Raw genomic sequence first — 15,871 nt, forward strand, 5'->3', positions numbered from 1 at the left:
AAAAAGCCAGAAGTGGCGCTGTGGCTCAAGTGGTAGAGCGTTAGCCTTGAGCTGAAGAGCTGAGGGACAGTACCCAGGCCCAGAGTTCAGGCTCCACAACCGGACCCAAAAAAAAAAAAAAAAAAAGAAAATATTCCAGCCTCTATTCAATCAATGCTACTAACATATTAAAAAAGATGTCTTTATATTTACTATTGATCTCAGGATGTCCTGGCCTTGGTGGAATTATAAAGTCACATTTGGAAAAATATACATGGCACATACATTATTCCACGAGAACTCTAGCTAGATGATAACAGTTGTGAAGGAATAACAAGCTTTAGTCATTTATGCCAGCAATGAATAAAGTCACAGGTACAAAATGCTTGTGAACCAGTCAGAAAGGATGTCTCTGCTCATCCATACTTTTTTGTTTGCCACATTAGTCATTGACATAAGAACGCAGGGATTGTTAAACATGTAAACTCCCTGGACCGAGGCCAGACACAAGAAATAGAATGTGAGGGGAAGGGCATTCTACACATTTAATTCAACCAGTTGTGATGGTGATGCATTCTTTAGCTTAATCTATACTTACTTCTGTCCCTCTCAATTTGGAATTTCGGAAGTTTTCATTGTAAACTACAAGATCACATACTCTTCATTTTGTTTTACAAAAACTTCTTTATTTTTATTTACTTTTTAATTGTTATCATAAAGGTGATGTACAGAGGAATGACAGTTTCGTATGTCAGGTAAAGAGTACATTCTTTCTGGATAATGTTACCCTTTCCCTCACTCTCTCCCAGTTTTTCCCTCCCATGCCTACCCACAAGTTGTATAGTTCATTTTCAACGCAGTGTCTAGTGAGTACCACTGCTGCACTTGTTTACCCTTTGTCTCCCATTTATTGTTCAACCACTTCTTTTAATGTAGAATTGTGATCTTTACAGAATAAAATTTTCTTCAAAAACTATACTGCAATCTAAGAGATAGACCTCAATGGCTCAGTCCTTCATTCTTCAGCTCATGTATTCTACAGGTAAGCATAATCCTATTTCAAAATAATTTGTGCTTTGTGTATGTGTTACAATGTGTCATAGGTACAAATGCAAGAGAGAACAGACAAAATTTCCCTATACTTGAGATGCTTGCTTAATTACAGAGGACCGCTTTGTTTTTAAAGACTAAGTTAGGAAATATGGATTCTACTGTTATGCCAAACTAGTCAGTCGCCCTAAGTCACTTCACTATTCCTTAACAGAAAAACTTGAAGTGCTAGAAATATTACCCAGCCATATCATTTTAAAGATTTACTTCATCTAGCAAGGATAACGGTATCACAATCTTTGTTCCTTCCTCTTATAATTTTCGGAGTCATTTATTTAGTACATTATCAAGCAAAATAACTGCGTCATACAGCATATTAAGATAACAACCTTCCTACACTTTTTTTCTAAATTTACTTCATGACATTTATAGTTGCATTTTCACAGAATGACAATATATGCAAATACATACATAGCCCTTCTGAGTCAGACCCTACACATAAATACATACAAACATGAGTATATATATGTATGTGCATGTGTGTGTGTATATTCTTTAAAAGTGCCCTAGGATATAAAATTTATCATAGCTTCATTATTAAAAAGAAAAACATGGTTGCTTGACTATGGCTCACGTAAGTAACCCTACTTAGGAGGCTGAAACTGGGAAGATAGCAGGCAGGCAAAAGCTTAGTAGATTCTCAAGCAATAGCTATAAATTGTGGCATGCACCCGTCATCCCAGCTAGTAATAGTCTTAGATAAGGAGGGTGGCAGAAAGACTGAGACAGTACCTCAACAAAAGGAGCAGGACATGGTGGCACATGGCTATTATCCCAGCTATAGTTGGAACCATAATATAGGAAAACTGTGTTCTAGGCATGGACTCAGGCAGAAAATGAGACTCTATTTCAAAAACAGTGAGTGCGGAAAAATAGCTAGAGAAATGGTTCAGCAGTAGACCACCTACTTAGCATGTGTAAGATACTTCCCTTATATACAGAAAGACATGAATTATAAAGAAATGAAGTAATTATTCTAAATACACACTAGCAGTTAGTAGTGTGATTGGATTCTGAATGTATGGTGCTGGCTTAGTAGTCTACCTACTTAACCACATAGTGGCTATGAATTACATATGGCTACATTCATACACATGTACATATGAGCAAAACATGAAAGGCTATACATATATGCATGTATGTAGATGAGACAGAAAGAGTATATACTTTCACTTATTCAGGGGGATTTGAGTATTACTAAGCACTTGCATAGGTTACTGTATTTAGTATTCATCAATAACTGTAAGGTAAATTCTTTAATTCTCCCATTTTATTTTACGAAAGATAATATTGAGCCCTCCCTCATCTAAATAGCTGATATCATCTAATCTCTAATTAGTAGAATGATTTTTCTGAAAGGAATAGTTAGGCATTTTTCAATTCTCAAGAGAAAAATATTTATGACATTCATCTTTGAATACTGAGGCTTATAAGAAATCTTTTTCTCTCTTTTTTTATTTTTTTGTTTTTATCTGTCATGGGGCTTGAACTCTGGGCCTAGGCCTTGTCCCTCAGCTCTTCAGCTCAAGGTGAGTGCTCTAACACTTGACCCACAGTTCCACTTCCGGTTTTCTGGTGGTTAATTAGAGATAAGAGACTCATGGACTTTCCTGGGCTGGCTTTGAACTGTGATCCTCAGATCTCAGCCTCCTGAGTAGCTAATATTATAGGCATGAGCCACCGGTGCCCAGTAAGAAATTTTTTTAATCTCTTCTTCATGTACTGAAACACAACCTCCAAACATGTAGCTACTTCATTAGTTAAAGAGGAATTCTTTGTCCATACCTGCATATCCAGTTCTTGGCATCTTTGCTTCAGCTCTTCTTTTTCTGCTAGTGCTTCCTGAAGTTCTTCTAAAGCTCTTTTAAGCTGAAATACAAATCGTAAGTCTTGCTAATCAAGCTGAATTAACTCTCATAATAAACAGTGATACCAGAAATGGTTTTAAAATTTACCTGTAAATAAATGAGTCTTGTGTTATCTATGTGTGAACAGCAATTAGTCTCATTAATATTTAAGGCTAAAGAGCCAAACAAATGCTACCACCTGTGAAATATTTTTTAAATTATTAAGGTATTTTTCAACATCATCAAAAATTTTGAAAGAATTCTGCATATTTACACATTCTTAGACAAAAATTTAAATACTTCTTGAAATGATTAGTAACATTCACAAATAGTCGAAAAATAAAATAAAATGCCTGAAGATTAATTTGTGTTTCCTCTTCTTTTCTGCTATAACCCAGATTCAGTAAATACAGGGAATGATGTTCCCCATGTACAAGTCTTCAAGCTGCTTCTTCAGTATCAGGCAAAAGAATACAAAAACTGTGGCAAAGTCGTATTACCTCATCATGAAAACTGTGATGAAAAAGCAGAATTACTTTCAATTGCCTATAATTTAACTATATAACCATCTAGCCTGGGTTACTATGTATCCAAAGAATCAGAAAAATGTTCAGTGTTGGTCAATTCTTGGAACATGATCAAAAGATCACCATTACTTACATTCATAAAGGAATTCAGAATAATGTTCAGGTGGAACCTTATAGCGAAACAGTTTCACAGAAGAGGTATTTTTGTATGTGCTTTCCTGTGTAAGCCTTATGAAAGTAACTGACAAGAGTGTCAACGTGTTCAACCATCTCCTCACTCACCTGTTGCTCTAATTCTCCAACACCGTCACTCACAGTAGAGCTCACTATTTCTTTACTCATCAACTAGGAAATTAAAATAGCAACATTAGTATGATTTTTGTAATATTATGATTAGGAAGTAAAATATATTTACTTTAAAGGTATTATTTATAATTATAAAATATAAATTTTCATTATATATACATATACATACACATACACACTGGACTCAGCAGCAACTATTCTGTTTTATTGATAAGCTGAAGTTATTTAAAAGAAATTGGTGATACTACTTATCAATTAGCTTGTAGAATTACAGGTATTAAAACTGTACTTAAAAGGGTATTTTAAGATATTCTGGTGGGGTGGTAGGTAGAGAAAAAGGAATAGTCACTAGTAGGTCCAATGCAAAGGACACACTGTAATTTTTTTAAAAAGCTAAAATTATGTGAAAAATTTTCTGTAATTTGGTTCAGGATTTTTAACATATGGGTATAACTTACCTCTTGAATAGCAGTCATGACCACATGTTGAACAGACTCCTCCAATGTCATTATATTTTTAATATGTTCTATGATTAAAAGAAAATTACATCTGAAAAAACTCTACTCTTTTACATGCCTTAACTATTCACTCAAAATAATGTAAAAATTTGAAGCCTTTTAAGAAAATGTATTATTTTCCATTAATATGACAACTGCAAACAAGCAGAACAGAAGGTACTTATTTTAACATTTTAGATGTTTTCCCTAAAAAAGAATCATCTAATTATTATAAAGAAGATAGTAAGGAAGAAATTATCATATTAAGATAATCTAACAATAATTATCTAACTTCAGGCACAGAAAGTTTCACTTTACACAGCTTCCTGTGAATACCAGCTCAGTATCCAAAGTCCTACCACAGAGATACTTTTGCCTCCCACACAAACGAAGGCAGTATGTTAAGGTAAGTCATCCCAACAGGAAATTAAAAAAACTCTAAGAAAAAGGGCATTTCTTATATTTTCATATTTAAATTCACTTCAGTTGCTCTGTTCTCTAGCTGAAGTAATTTGCCTTCAAAAGGAGTTATTATTTTCTAATACTTTACTGCCTTAATGATTCTTCTGGAAAACTCCTAAAGTCACTTAAACCATTTGTGATGTCAGACGAAAGGATGGTTCTGGTATGCGTCTGACCAGTAAGTGCTGATCTGAAGAGACAGAATCAACGAGAGACCTCAGGCTGATGGAATAATTTCCTCTACGTGGATTTTCTGGATAATGAAACACTTCACGCCTGCAAAAGCTGTCATAAAAAGCATCTTCCTCTTCAGGTAGGGTATTGTTAATAAGCTAGAACATTAATTCCATTTGTAAAAGCAATTTTCACTGAAAATACAAAAGTACAACAGCTGCTTTACATCCTAGATATGCTTTATTAATATTTTAACTAAATCACCCCGAGTGTCATTCTTTTCTTTCCTTAGGTTATTTTGTGGAGCTAAGGATGGAAGCCAGGCCTCACGCATGCTACCTAAGCAAGCACTATATAACTGGGTTCATATCTAAAATTACAAACCCACACACATATTTACAAAAGTACATCCAATAATACAATTCTTATAATCCTGATTCCTTAAATAGTAAAAATGAAATTCATTATATCACTGTGTATTTTTTTATCTATACATCCAGGAACAGAATTACTTTTTTAATATATGAGGACAAAAGTGGCTTGTTAGATGTAACACAATAATCACTTTCACAGAAAAGGATAGCTTAAAATGTCAATGGTGGCTTACTTCACAGGCGTAGCAGACAAATTTTATAAGAAAACATAGAATGAGATAAAAGAAATTAAATAAAAACAAAATAAAGAGTCAGGCGCTGGTGACTCACACCTCCTAGCTATTCTGGAGGCTGAGATCTAAGGAGCACAGTTTAAAGCCAGCCAGGCAAGATAGTTCATGAGATGCTTATCTCTAATTAATCACAAAAAGCTCTAAGCAAAACTGTAGGTTAGGTGGTTGAATGCTAGCCTGAAGAAGAAAAGCTCAAGGACAGTGGCCAAGACCTGAGTTTAAGCCCTGGAATAGTAATAAATAAATAATAAACAAATAAATAAAGACAGAATCAACGCCAAATGTCAGTTTACTGAAAATGACTAATATATCAGAAAAACTTGCTAATTAAGCAAAATGAAGCAAAACTAAGTTATTAATAACCAGTAATTAGAATAGAAACAAAACATTCAAAGAATGTTTTACAGACTGGGTATATGGCTTAGTGGTAGAGTGCCTTCCTGGCATGCATGAAGCCCTGGATTCGATTCCTCAGTATCACATAAACAGAAAAAGCCAGCAGTAGTGCTATGGTTCAAGTGGTAGAGTGCTGGCCTTGAGCAAAAAGCTCAGGGACAATGCCCAGGACCTGAGTTCAAGCCCCAATATTGGCAAAAAAAAAAAAAGAAAATTGATAAACTGTAAGTGATTCCATGCTACATTTTCTAAGTTTGTTCTTACTGAATTGAGGCTTTCTTGTATTTTTTCATTAATTATAGAATGCCAAATCTATCAGACCATGGCTTGCAGTAATTTACAAATTTAAAAAACTTAATTCTCTATAAAGAAAGCATACGAAGTTTTGTCTTCACCCAAGATGATAAGAAGCCCATGGGAATATGAACTAGATTACCTCAGTTCATAATTTATTATATGAAACAAAGAATGATGGCTTTGCAATCAGCAAGGTAAGTATTGCTGTATTTAAAAAGAGTGATGAGATGCACCAATTCCACTCACATCACTAGAACACTTATATAAGGAGGACATTATAGACAGTTATTTGTCTAAAAATAACAGAATATCATCTGAATGACCTGGGATTAGCAGCTGATTTGATTTACAAAAATCAGAATCAAGGACCTACATTACAAAACTGATCATCCATGTGACAAATAAATACAATTTATTAACTGTCCACTAAGTCCTAAGCACTGGATATAGTAATTAGACTAAGTGCATTTAATTTAGCCACTAATTTTCAGAATGTAGGTAAAACAGATAAATACCTTTCTAATGGCAGAGTAAGGTTAAAATGCCTTTCTGGTTTACATTTCAAGGTACTTTCTCCCAAACTATAATAGTGAACTTTAATATTACCTTGTAATTGTTTCTAGGAAACCAAAGTCGGCGACTGACTGAAATTCACTTACCTTGCTTCTTTTCACAGTTGACTGCACAACCTAAAATAAGCTGAAGCAACCTCCCAAGCTCCACAGAATCTGAACGTTCAGTTATCTGGTTTAAGTCAGGGATAAGTTCTTCAGATATCTGCTGCCCCAAAAACTGCAGTATCAAAGTGAAGAAGTTAGTCATTTATGTTGGCTATAAAGAATTTATCACATTTAATTATTAAAAAGAAAATTAACTATAATCATCATGAAACAACTCAGATAAATTAACAGATGACAACTCCCTACACTGCTTGAAAGTAACTCAATATTCAGAGTAGCCAATTAACAGCAATTATCTTTACTTTTGATATATCCCTCATTAGAGAGTAGGTGGACTGTTTAAGAAGCACTGAGTTTAGTTTACTACAATGAAACTTGTGCCTTTCCATTGAATATAAGTATATACTAAACCAAATAATACTTAGAATGGTCTATATTTGATCAATGAACAAATAGTTGCAATATTAGTAATTATACTTCTTCAAATGAACAATAAATCCAATGACTTTTTGCCTGCCCTTATTTTTTCCTGTTGGTTAAGCTTATTAAAGTTTCTTGCCACTAAAGGCTCAAGGCATATAATGAATTGAAAAATTTCAGAAAATTTCAGAACAGCAAAATTTTTTACAAGAAATTCTAATTTTAATTGTGTGACCTTAATAAAAAGAAACAAAAATTTCCTACTAGCAAATTCTCTTGAAAAGCTCAACAGTAAACAAGTTGATATTATTTTTAAGAAAATAATCTAGTGCCATTTTTATAAATCTTGTATACTATAGTTTTAAGCCTAAGCATTTTAGCAAAAGTTGAGTGCTTTAAAATGGCAATGATATACTTCAATTGTGAATTACATTCCAATAAAATGTTGTGTCAATATAACTAGTCAAAGCATTTCATATTTAATGTTAAGATGTATTTTTCATACCTCATGGTAATAACTCATAATTCCTTGAAGAACCTTCTTCAAGTTACTAGCCTAGTGTGAAGAAACAGAATTAAAACAATCTTTATTTCATATTAATACTGAAAGATACTTATACCAAGATGAAATAAAAACTTTCCCTAATAAAAATAACAAAAATAACAAAAAATAATGTGCAATAAACCTATTATTAGAAATTATAAATATATTAAGTAAAAATTAACAAAATTGAAAGATAAGTGGATAAAAAACAATATCATGGTTAGAGATTTAAGGACTCAATTCTCTGTAACTGACAGAATATACATTACAACAATAAAGATATACAAGATGTACAAGATATACAGAATATATACTACTACAATAAAGATATACAAGATGTACACAGGTATATCAACCAGTTGCTGTGATTATAGGACTGTAGACCACTAAGAGAATTCTAGAAATGAAATCTATCATACACACTCATTAACTCATCCTCGTCTAAAAGACCAAGCGTGTTTTCATTAATGAAAATGTTCTGTATCTAATCATTCACATGTCAAAACCCATATTGTATACAATACATATACATGCTAAACTCACACTGTACACAAAACATACATTTCAAAACTCATACTGTATGCAATAGAATCTACTTGCAACTTTTGTAAAAATGGTTTAGTTGAGCAAAATGCTAATTTTAGGATTATTGTTTTATCCCTATTCACTACGTATACCTTTATTCTCCAGTTGTCTCCAACATCTTCTTTAATTCGGCTTAACCAAGATTCATTGAACCAAGCTACATCACTGAAACAAAAACAGGAATGCTAAACATTAAAATGGTTTTATTACATGAAAACTAAATTGAATCAAGAAAGTTACATATAACACAATGTCTATCCTAAATACGATCAGAAAATATTTAAATAAACTCACTAAATTCTTTTGTGATTCTAATGAGCTAGTTTCCCATATCAAGTACTTTATATCATTAACATCTTCAATTTAACAATACATACTGAATAAATATTTACTATTAGATACCCTGTTTGCAGGAAGATCTAAAAGTATCAACCATGAAGAACTGAGAAGAAAATCACTCATTTTGGAGCCAGGCATGGTAATCCGCCTGTAATCCCAGCTACTTGGAAGGTGAACACTAATAGGATTATGGATCCAGGCAAAGTTAATGAAACCTCTCATCTCCCCATCTAATCATGTTGGATGTGGTGGTTCATCTCTGTAATCTCAACTATGTGGGAAGACTAAGGAAGATTTCAGTGGGTCTTTCTATATTATTTCATTTGCATATTATAGAAACTTGGCAAAACATATATTTCTATCTTCAATATTCCTATTAAGTAGAAAGAAGGTAAGAGGGTAAGTAATTTGCCCAAGTGATATTAGTACATGACAAAGCCCTTCAAAAATCTGATATAACTAAGTGGAATTTTGTTACACTGAGAAATCCACCAAGATAATCCAATACTTCTGATGGGTGCTGGTGGCTCATGTCTGAATTCCTAGCTATTCAGGGGCTGAGATCTGAGAATTGTGGTTAGAAGCCAACCCAGGCAGGAAAGTCTATGAGACTCTTATCTCCAATAAAACTACTCAGAAAAAGCTGGAAGTGGCACTGTAGCTCAAGTGGTTGGTATAGCCTTGAGCAAAAGCAGGGCAGTTCCTTGAGTTCAAGTCCCAGCACTGGTAAAATAAAAAAATTTAAAAACATAAATAAAAAATAACAAAAATACTTCTGAGTTTTAATTAGAAACAAAGCTCTATTATTAATACTGAAGACAAATAACTGATGTTCGAAAGTTTTTTGTATTTAATGTTTTGAAGGAAAACATTTGACTATATATAACAAGCTATATTAATAGATTTGGATGCTTGCTCTAAGTAAAGACTTGAGGGGGATTAATATGAAAAAGACTTATTATTTTGACTCAGACAAAAGAATGAAGTGAAGAGCACAAATAAAGAAGCCCGTGAAAAAATATATATTAAGGGGGGAAAAAAAGAAGCGTATGACAAATGTTCTAAGTTAGCCAACCTTTAAGGCTATCCCTACAGTCTGATCTAAACTTTTACTTATAGATAAGCCACCTAAAGTATGCATAAAAAAATTCTTTTCCAAAGTGGTTTCTTAAACCTAACACTGCAAATGGAAACTACAACACAACGCTCAGCTTATCTAAAATCATTCTAATATAGAAGATATCACTATGCCTACAGTATACAAAAATTTTCATTTATCTGTAATTTGCAACTGTGTTTCACTTTTCTCAGATGCTAAAATTACCGAAACAACTTAGCTTAATATGTAAGTGATATACTACTAACTAGGTACAGATATATCTAAAATAACTGAATTAACTAATGAGTCACATTTGTCAAAGCAAATTTATTTTCCTATTACAGCAAACAATATAAAGCCCCAGGCCATGTTGGTAAATTTCTTGTGTCAACATAGCTAGGCCACAGTACTTGATTTGGTCAACTATGTCTAAATATACTGCTAAGAAGGTATTTTGTAAAAAGCAATGGGAAGGCAGTCTGCTGACAGGATTTGATCCTTCTTGCAGGGATCAGTCTTTCTCTTTAGGCCTTCAACTGGTTGGATGAGGAAGGTAAATAAGATTACTCAGACTACTAGTTTAATTGTTATTTACAAAATAACAAAATGCTGATCTTCTCTGAATTTCCACTTGGCTGTCCTATTTGGAAGATTTTACACTTACAAAAGCCACCACAGCTACATAAGCCAATCACTCCCTTAAGAAATCTATGTGTAGCCAGGTACAGGAGGCTCATACCTATAATTGTAGCTACTCAGGAGGGTGAGATCTGAGAATTGTGGTTAGAAGCCAGCCCGGGGAGGAAAGTCTGTGAGAAGCTTATTTCCAATTAACCACCAGAAAACCAGAAGTAGCACTGTGTGTGGCTCAACCTCTAGCCTTGAGTTGAAGAGCTCAGGGACAGCTCCCAGACCCAGAGTTCAAGCCCCATGACCACCACAAAAAAGGAAAAAAAAATCTCTGTGCAATCATGTGTCTGAACAAATACATTTAAGCATAAACATCATGTTGTTGGTCCATAGAGCCCTGGACTACTATTACCAGATTCTGAGCTGATTCTTTAAAAAAAAAATCTAAATGAAATGAAATTCTATGCTACCTTTGGAAACTGGATCCAGAGAATAATCTATACCTGTTATCTAGTTTTTCCAATGTAATTCTTTCTTTGGCTTTACATTCTTCCTTGTCTTCCTTTTCATCCCAAATCAATATTAGTTCTGTGAAATATTTTCCAAGTTCTTTCTTATGAACAAACTTACCCCTTCCCAGTTATTATAGCAGCCAGACTTTTTAAATTGCCACATCTACATGCCTTAACTATGTTTTACTCCCAAAAGTATTTTCTTATATTTCTGAGAAATTCAATGAGGAACACCAGTCAGCAGGAGAAACAACTAATCAAAATGTAGTCCAATTATTTTCTAATAAAACTAAATAAAAATCATAATTAAGCTTTACTACATCCATGATATTTATCTTCAATAATTTTACAAACTAAAATTAGGCTATGCCTTCTGGTTACAATAGCAGTTGTGTCAGAGATTATTCTAGAATAGCTAAAATACCTTTTGTGCTTAACACAACAAATTGTGATCTGTAATTGGACATGAACATATGAACTTTCAAAAGGGTTCAAAACATTAGATTCAATTATTACAGCTTACTGGGAACACTGGCTTTGAATCCCACCAAGCTGCTGTAAGCCCTAGCACTTTGCAATTTATTCATCTTTTGACTTTCCAAAACAAAAGCAATTCCCACCTCTTTACCACTTCCTATCCTCATATGCAACTTGAAATATCTATTGCATTGAGTAGTAAAGATTAAATAATTGACCTAATGTGGTATATAGTGATATATTAGTATATATGGAAGTGCTAGTTATCAAGGCTCAATATCTATGAATTAATGAACAACTAAACGCATTATGCTTAAGGTCTTCTGAGTTTTCTGCATTCTCTCACTCTTCTCACTCTTTCAAAAACCATCATAACCACACAAATCCTCAAAGTACGTTTCAGTTCTAATCTGATACCCGTAACTCTGACTTTATGTGGAAATAGGGTCTTCCCATATGCAGTCAAGGTGGGATAAAGTCATACTAAATTAGAATGGGTTCTATTCCAATAGACTGGGGCCTTTGTAAGTCAAGAGACATAAATAGCTACAGACAGAAGTAAGGTGACCTGGGAGGACAGAAGAGGAGGTTTGAGTTATGCTTCCTTACACCAAGAAACACCTAGGTCAGAAGCTTGATTAGGTACAAAAGAATTTTGTCCTTGAAGCTTTGGAATAAGTATGGACCACCCAATACCTCACTGTAGTCTTCTAGTCTCCAGCACCATGAGACAACTCATTTTTATTGTTTGAAGCCAGCTATTCTGTGGTACTTTGTTACAGCAGCCCTAGGAAACTAATGTATTAGGAATAGTTCTTTCCCATGAGCTTTTTACGTAACAAGCTCTTTCACACACATTTTAAAAAGAGAGGTACATATTCCACATTCAAAGATAATTTTAAAACAAAGAAGCCTCTTAATAACTCTATAACTCCCCAAGTCTAAAGTCCTAAAACATGGAAAACACTTTTTCAAAGTTTTGTCATTCAGAAGCAGACCTGTCTGAGATAAATAATGATGTCTAAATTTTGCTACTTCCTTAAAAAGTAGTTTCCTTTTCATTATTAGTAACAACTTTTATATAATTTGATGTGAGTCACCAATAAAATTTATCATAGTAACATATAAAGTGCTTTGAAATATTCAAAAAGTATGTTAAAGTTGGCCTTTTAAACAGGATTATGAAACTCTGATCCAACTATGGAAAATGTACTATTTAAGTCTCAGTAGCCAGAATACAGACTTCTGAAAAGCTCCAAAATTAGAAAGGGATTAAAAAAAAATTCAAAGTGGCCCTTGGACAATAAGGGATGCTGAAGTATATAAGAACATATGAAAACAGACAAATGAAACAGAGAGGAGGAGAGGGTGGGGATTCAGAAAGAGACATTGACTGAGGTAGGTAGAATTTTAGGTTACTGTTCACTTGGCTTAATGAAAAAAGCTTTCAGATTGGTGGATTTTTTCCCTATGGAAAACTTCCTAGGATACTAAGAAGAAAGAAAAGAAGAATAGAAAGAGGATTTTCAATAGATTCCAAAAGGTTGTATAGAAATTGAGTTATTAGTGAAAATACCATTTAGATTTATGAAATATTCTCAATATCAAGCACAATGGTAGAAAGTACAGAGGTCAAACAGCCATACATGTTACATCAGGGTAAAATTTGGTCTCTTCTATTGTCTTATAGGATAAAGCCACAATCAGTACCTACAGAAGTGACATCTTTGGTGTTACTGTTGAGACAAGAGAACATATACCAGAGTTACTTCATAACAACCATATTGCAAAATAAGAGGAGTCTCCCTATCTAACAACAAAAAGCAATGATAATTTTCCCAAATCATCAAGAAAGGACCAGATTGACAATGCTTGGGGCTCTGACCAAGTATGTAAGTTCATTTTTTTGTTTGTTGGTTTGTTTTTTTTTTGTGCTGGTTCTGGGGTTTGAACTCAGGGTAGGAGTGCTATAACTGAACTTGAGTTCAAGGCTAGCACTCTACCACTTGAGCCACAGCTCCACTGCCAACATTTTCAGGGGTTAATTGGAGAAAAGAGTCTCCCTGGGTTTTCTACACTGGCTGGCTTCAATCTTAGACTCTTGAGTAGCTAGGATTACAGGCATGAGAAACCAACACCCAGCCCAATAATGTAATTTTTAAATAAATCAAGATTTAACAAAACTAAGAAATACTTTCTTAAAGAAAGCAAGGAAATAAGACATGTTTTAGAACTATTGCTTTTCCTCCCTTCAGCAAAGGTTAACATTCTCTATGTCTTCTAAAGAAGTGTTAATTGTGAGTTAACTCTCAGATCCATATACTTAAATTAGATCAGTTTGAAAATGCCAAATAACCAGAATTTCAATATCATTTTTAGCTACTTTTCTAGGTATGGGGCAGGGTTTTTGCTGACATACAGGGTTTTGAATGTCAATTATAGATATCTTTTACATAAGAGTAGTAACAAGTAAATAATATGACTGTAGAACAATGAAGCCAATCAGAATTCTGTTCTCAAAGTAAGCTCAAATACAGTCATCATGGCTAATGAACTTGATGGGTACAGAATTGGCACTGTTTGTACTAATAAAAAATATTGTATTGTAGACTATATCCCTAATCCATGAATTATGCTTCTCACATATTAAAAATACTCGATTTAGGAGCTTTTGATAAAATTGCTGAAGCCCAAACTGAATCACTTCATTAATTAAGGTTGCTGCCCTGTCTCATTCATTCATCATTTCATTATTGGTGGACTCAGAAATTACTATTTGAGAAATAGGCTTTTGTTAATTTGGCAGTTTTTCCAAATCTGACTTTTGGGGTTTTTTTGTTTGTTTGTCACTTCTGGGGCTTGAACTTAGGGCCTGGACAGTGTCCCTGAGCCTCTTTGTGCTCAAGGCTGAGTCTCTACCATTTATTTACACCATAGCACTACTTCTGGCTTTTTCTGAGTAGGTTATTGGAGATAAAGAGTCTTACCAACATTTCTGCTGAGGCTAGCTTCAAACTGTGACCCTCATAATTCAGCCTCTTGAGTAGCTACAATTACAGATGTGAGCCAAAAGCACCCAGTTTAAAGTTAGCATTTTATGTTTGAATAATCTCTAAGATAACAATGTCAGGGCATGGATACCTTACAATGACCACAGTACAACCACCAGAAACTTTACAAGCAATGATATCATTCCCTTAAGCCTTATTATTTATAGTTACTCTGACTTGTGAACATGCCAGCAAGAGTTAAGTAAGATCTCTTGAATAAATAAAAGCACTGATAATTTATTTAGTTAAGGTGAATCTCTATGAACAAACAAAGAACAGTGTAGTGGTAAAGGGTTTTATTCCCTACTTGCAAGAATGCCATAGAACCATATGTTTGGTGACTGAATGGGATAAAATTTCAATAGCCTAAAAGAACACAAGTCTTAAGTTTTCTCCTATGGTATTGAATTTACCATTATTTTCAGAAGGGTTTGATCGCTACTCACATTTGATGAAGAACTTGTGCCATGGTAACTCCATTAGTCAGCTGTTTGACATTTTGACAAGGTGAGGCAGTCTTGAATGTCTGCAGCTAAAATGACATAAAGCAAATGACCTTATTCCTTCATTATCCCTTCAGGGCAGCACTACAAAATACATAGAAAAACAGCTAAAACCTGTCTTTTGTTTAAATGCAAACAGTATGTTCATGTGGCTGTGCAGTATTTTTAGAGAAATACTTAATATTTCATAAAGTCATGCCTAACACAGTAACTCATATGAATGGCCACATGAAGCAATGCTGAAAAGTACAAAGCCATGTATGTAATTTTCCTCTTTTGTCCATTTTTAAGAGCACATCAGAAAAAGAACATTGAGATTACAGTATTTTCATGCTAAAATTTTATTCATATCCCTTGGTAGGAAAATAAAGGTTAGAAACTTATAGTCTAATACCATTCACAGTCTATTCATTATCTCTGAAAGAAAGTAGGACTTCTGCTGACTGTCCAACATTAACTTAAAGTGTGAAGAGTCAGGGTCCATCCATCTCTTTAGTTTGGCTAGATATACTGAACATTTCAAATCTCTATTTGTAAAACACCTACCAAACATTAAAACGAGAAGTGGAGTCAAGAGCCAGTAGCTAATGCCTACAATCCTAGCTACTTGGGAGGCTGAGATCTGAGGATCTAAGTTTGAAGCCAGCTCCAGAAGGAAAGTTTGTGAGACTCATCTCCAATAAACCACCAAAAAGCCACAAGTGAAGCTGTAGCTTGAATGGTGCAGTGCTAGCCTTGAGCCAAAAATACTCAGCACCCAAGCTTTGAGT

General features: G+C 34.0%; 1 protein-coding gene across 1 annotated transcript in view; it reads right to left on the bottom strand.

Moving 5' to 3' along the window:
* The window catches only part of Hook1 (hook microtubule-tethering protein 1), a 40,396-nt gene extending 24,726 nt beyond the window's left edge, over window positions 1–15,670 (bottom strand). Inside the window, exons 1-8 of the mRNA XM_013022318.1 lie at window positions 15,648–15,670; window positions 15,045–15,130; window positions 8,584–8,656; window positions 7,868–7,918; window positions 6,922–7,054; window positions 4,228–4,295; window positions 3,746–3,808; window positions 2,875–2,958 (exon numbers count right to left, since the gene is read on the bottom strand). Of these exons, the coding sequence (XP_012877772.1) occupies window positions 2,875–2,958; window positions 3,746–3,808; window positions 4,228–4,295; window positions 6,922–7,054; window positions 7,868–7,918; window positions 8,584–8,656; window positions 15,045–15,067 (495 nt within the window). The 5' untranslated portion in view covers window positions 15,068–15,130; window positions 15,648–15,670. The remainder of the gene's footprint in view (window positions 1–2,874; window positions 2,959–3,745; window positions 3,809–4,227; window positions 4,296–6,921; window positions 7,055–7,867; window positions 7,919–8,583; window positions 8,657–15,044; window positions 15,131–15,647) is intronic.
* Window positions 15,671–15,871: the final 201 nt, after the last annotated feature.

Source organism: Dipodomys ordii, unplaced genomic scaffold (genome assembly GCF_000151885.1).
Source record: "Dipodomys ordii isolate 6190 unplaced genomic scaffold, Dord_2.0 Scaffold61, whole genome shotgun sequence".
Lineage (NCBI taxonomy): Eukaryota > Metazoa > Chordata > Mammalia > Rodentia > Heteromyidae > Dipodomys > Dipodomys ordii.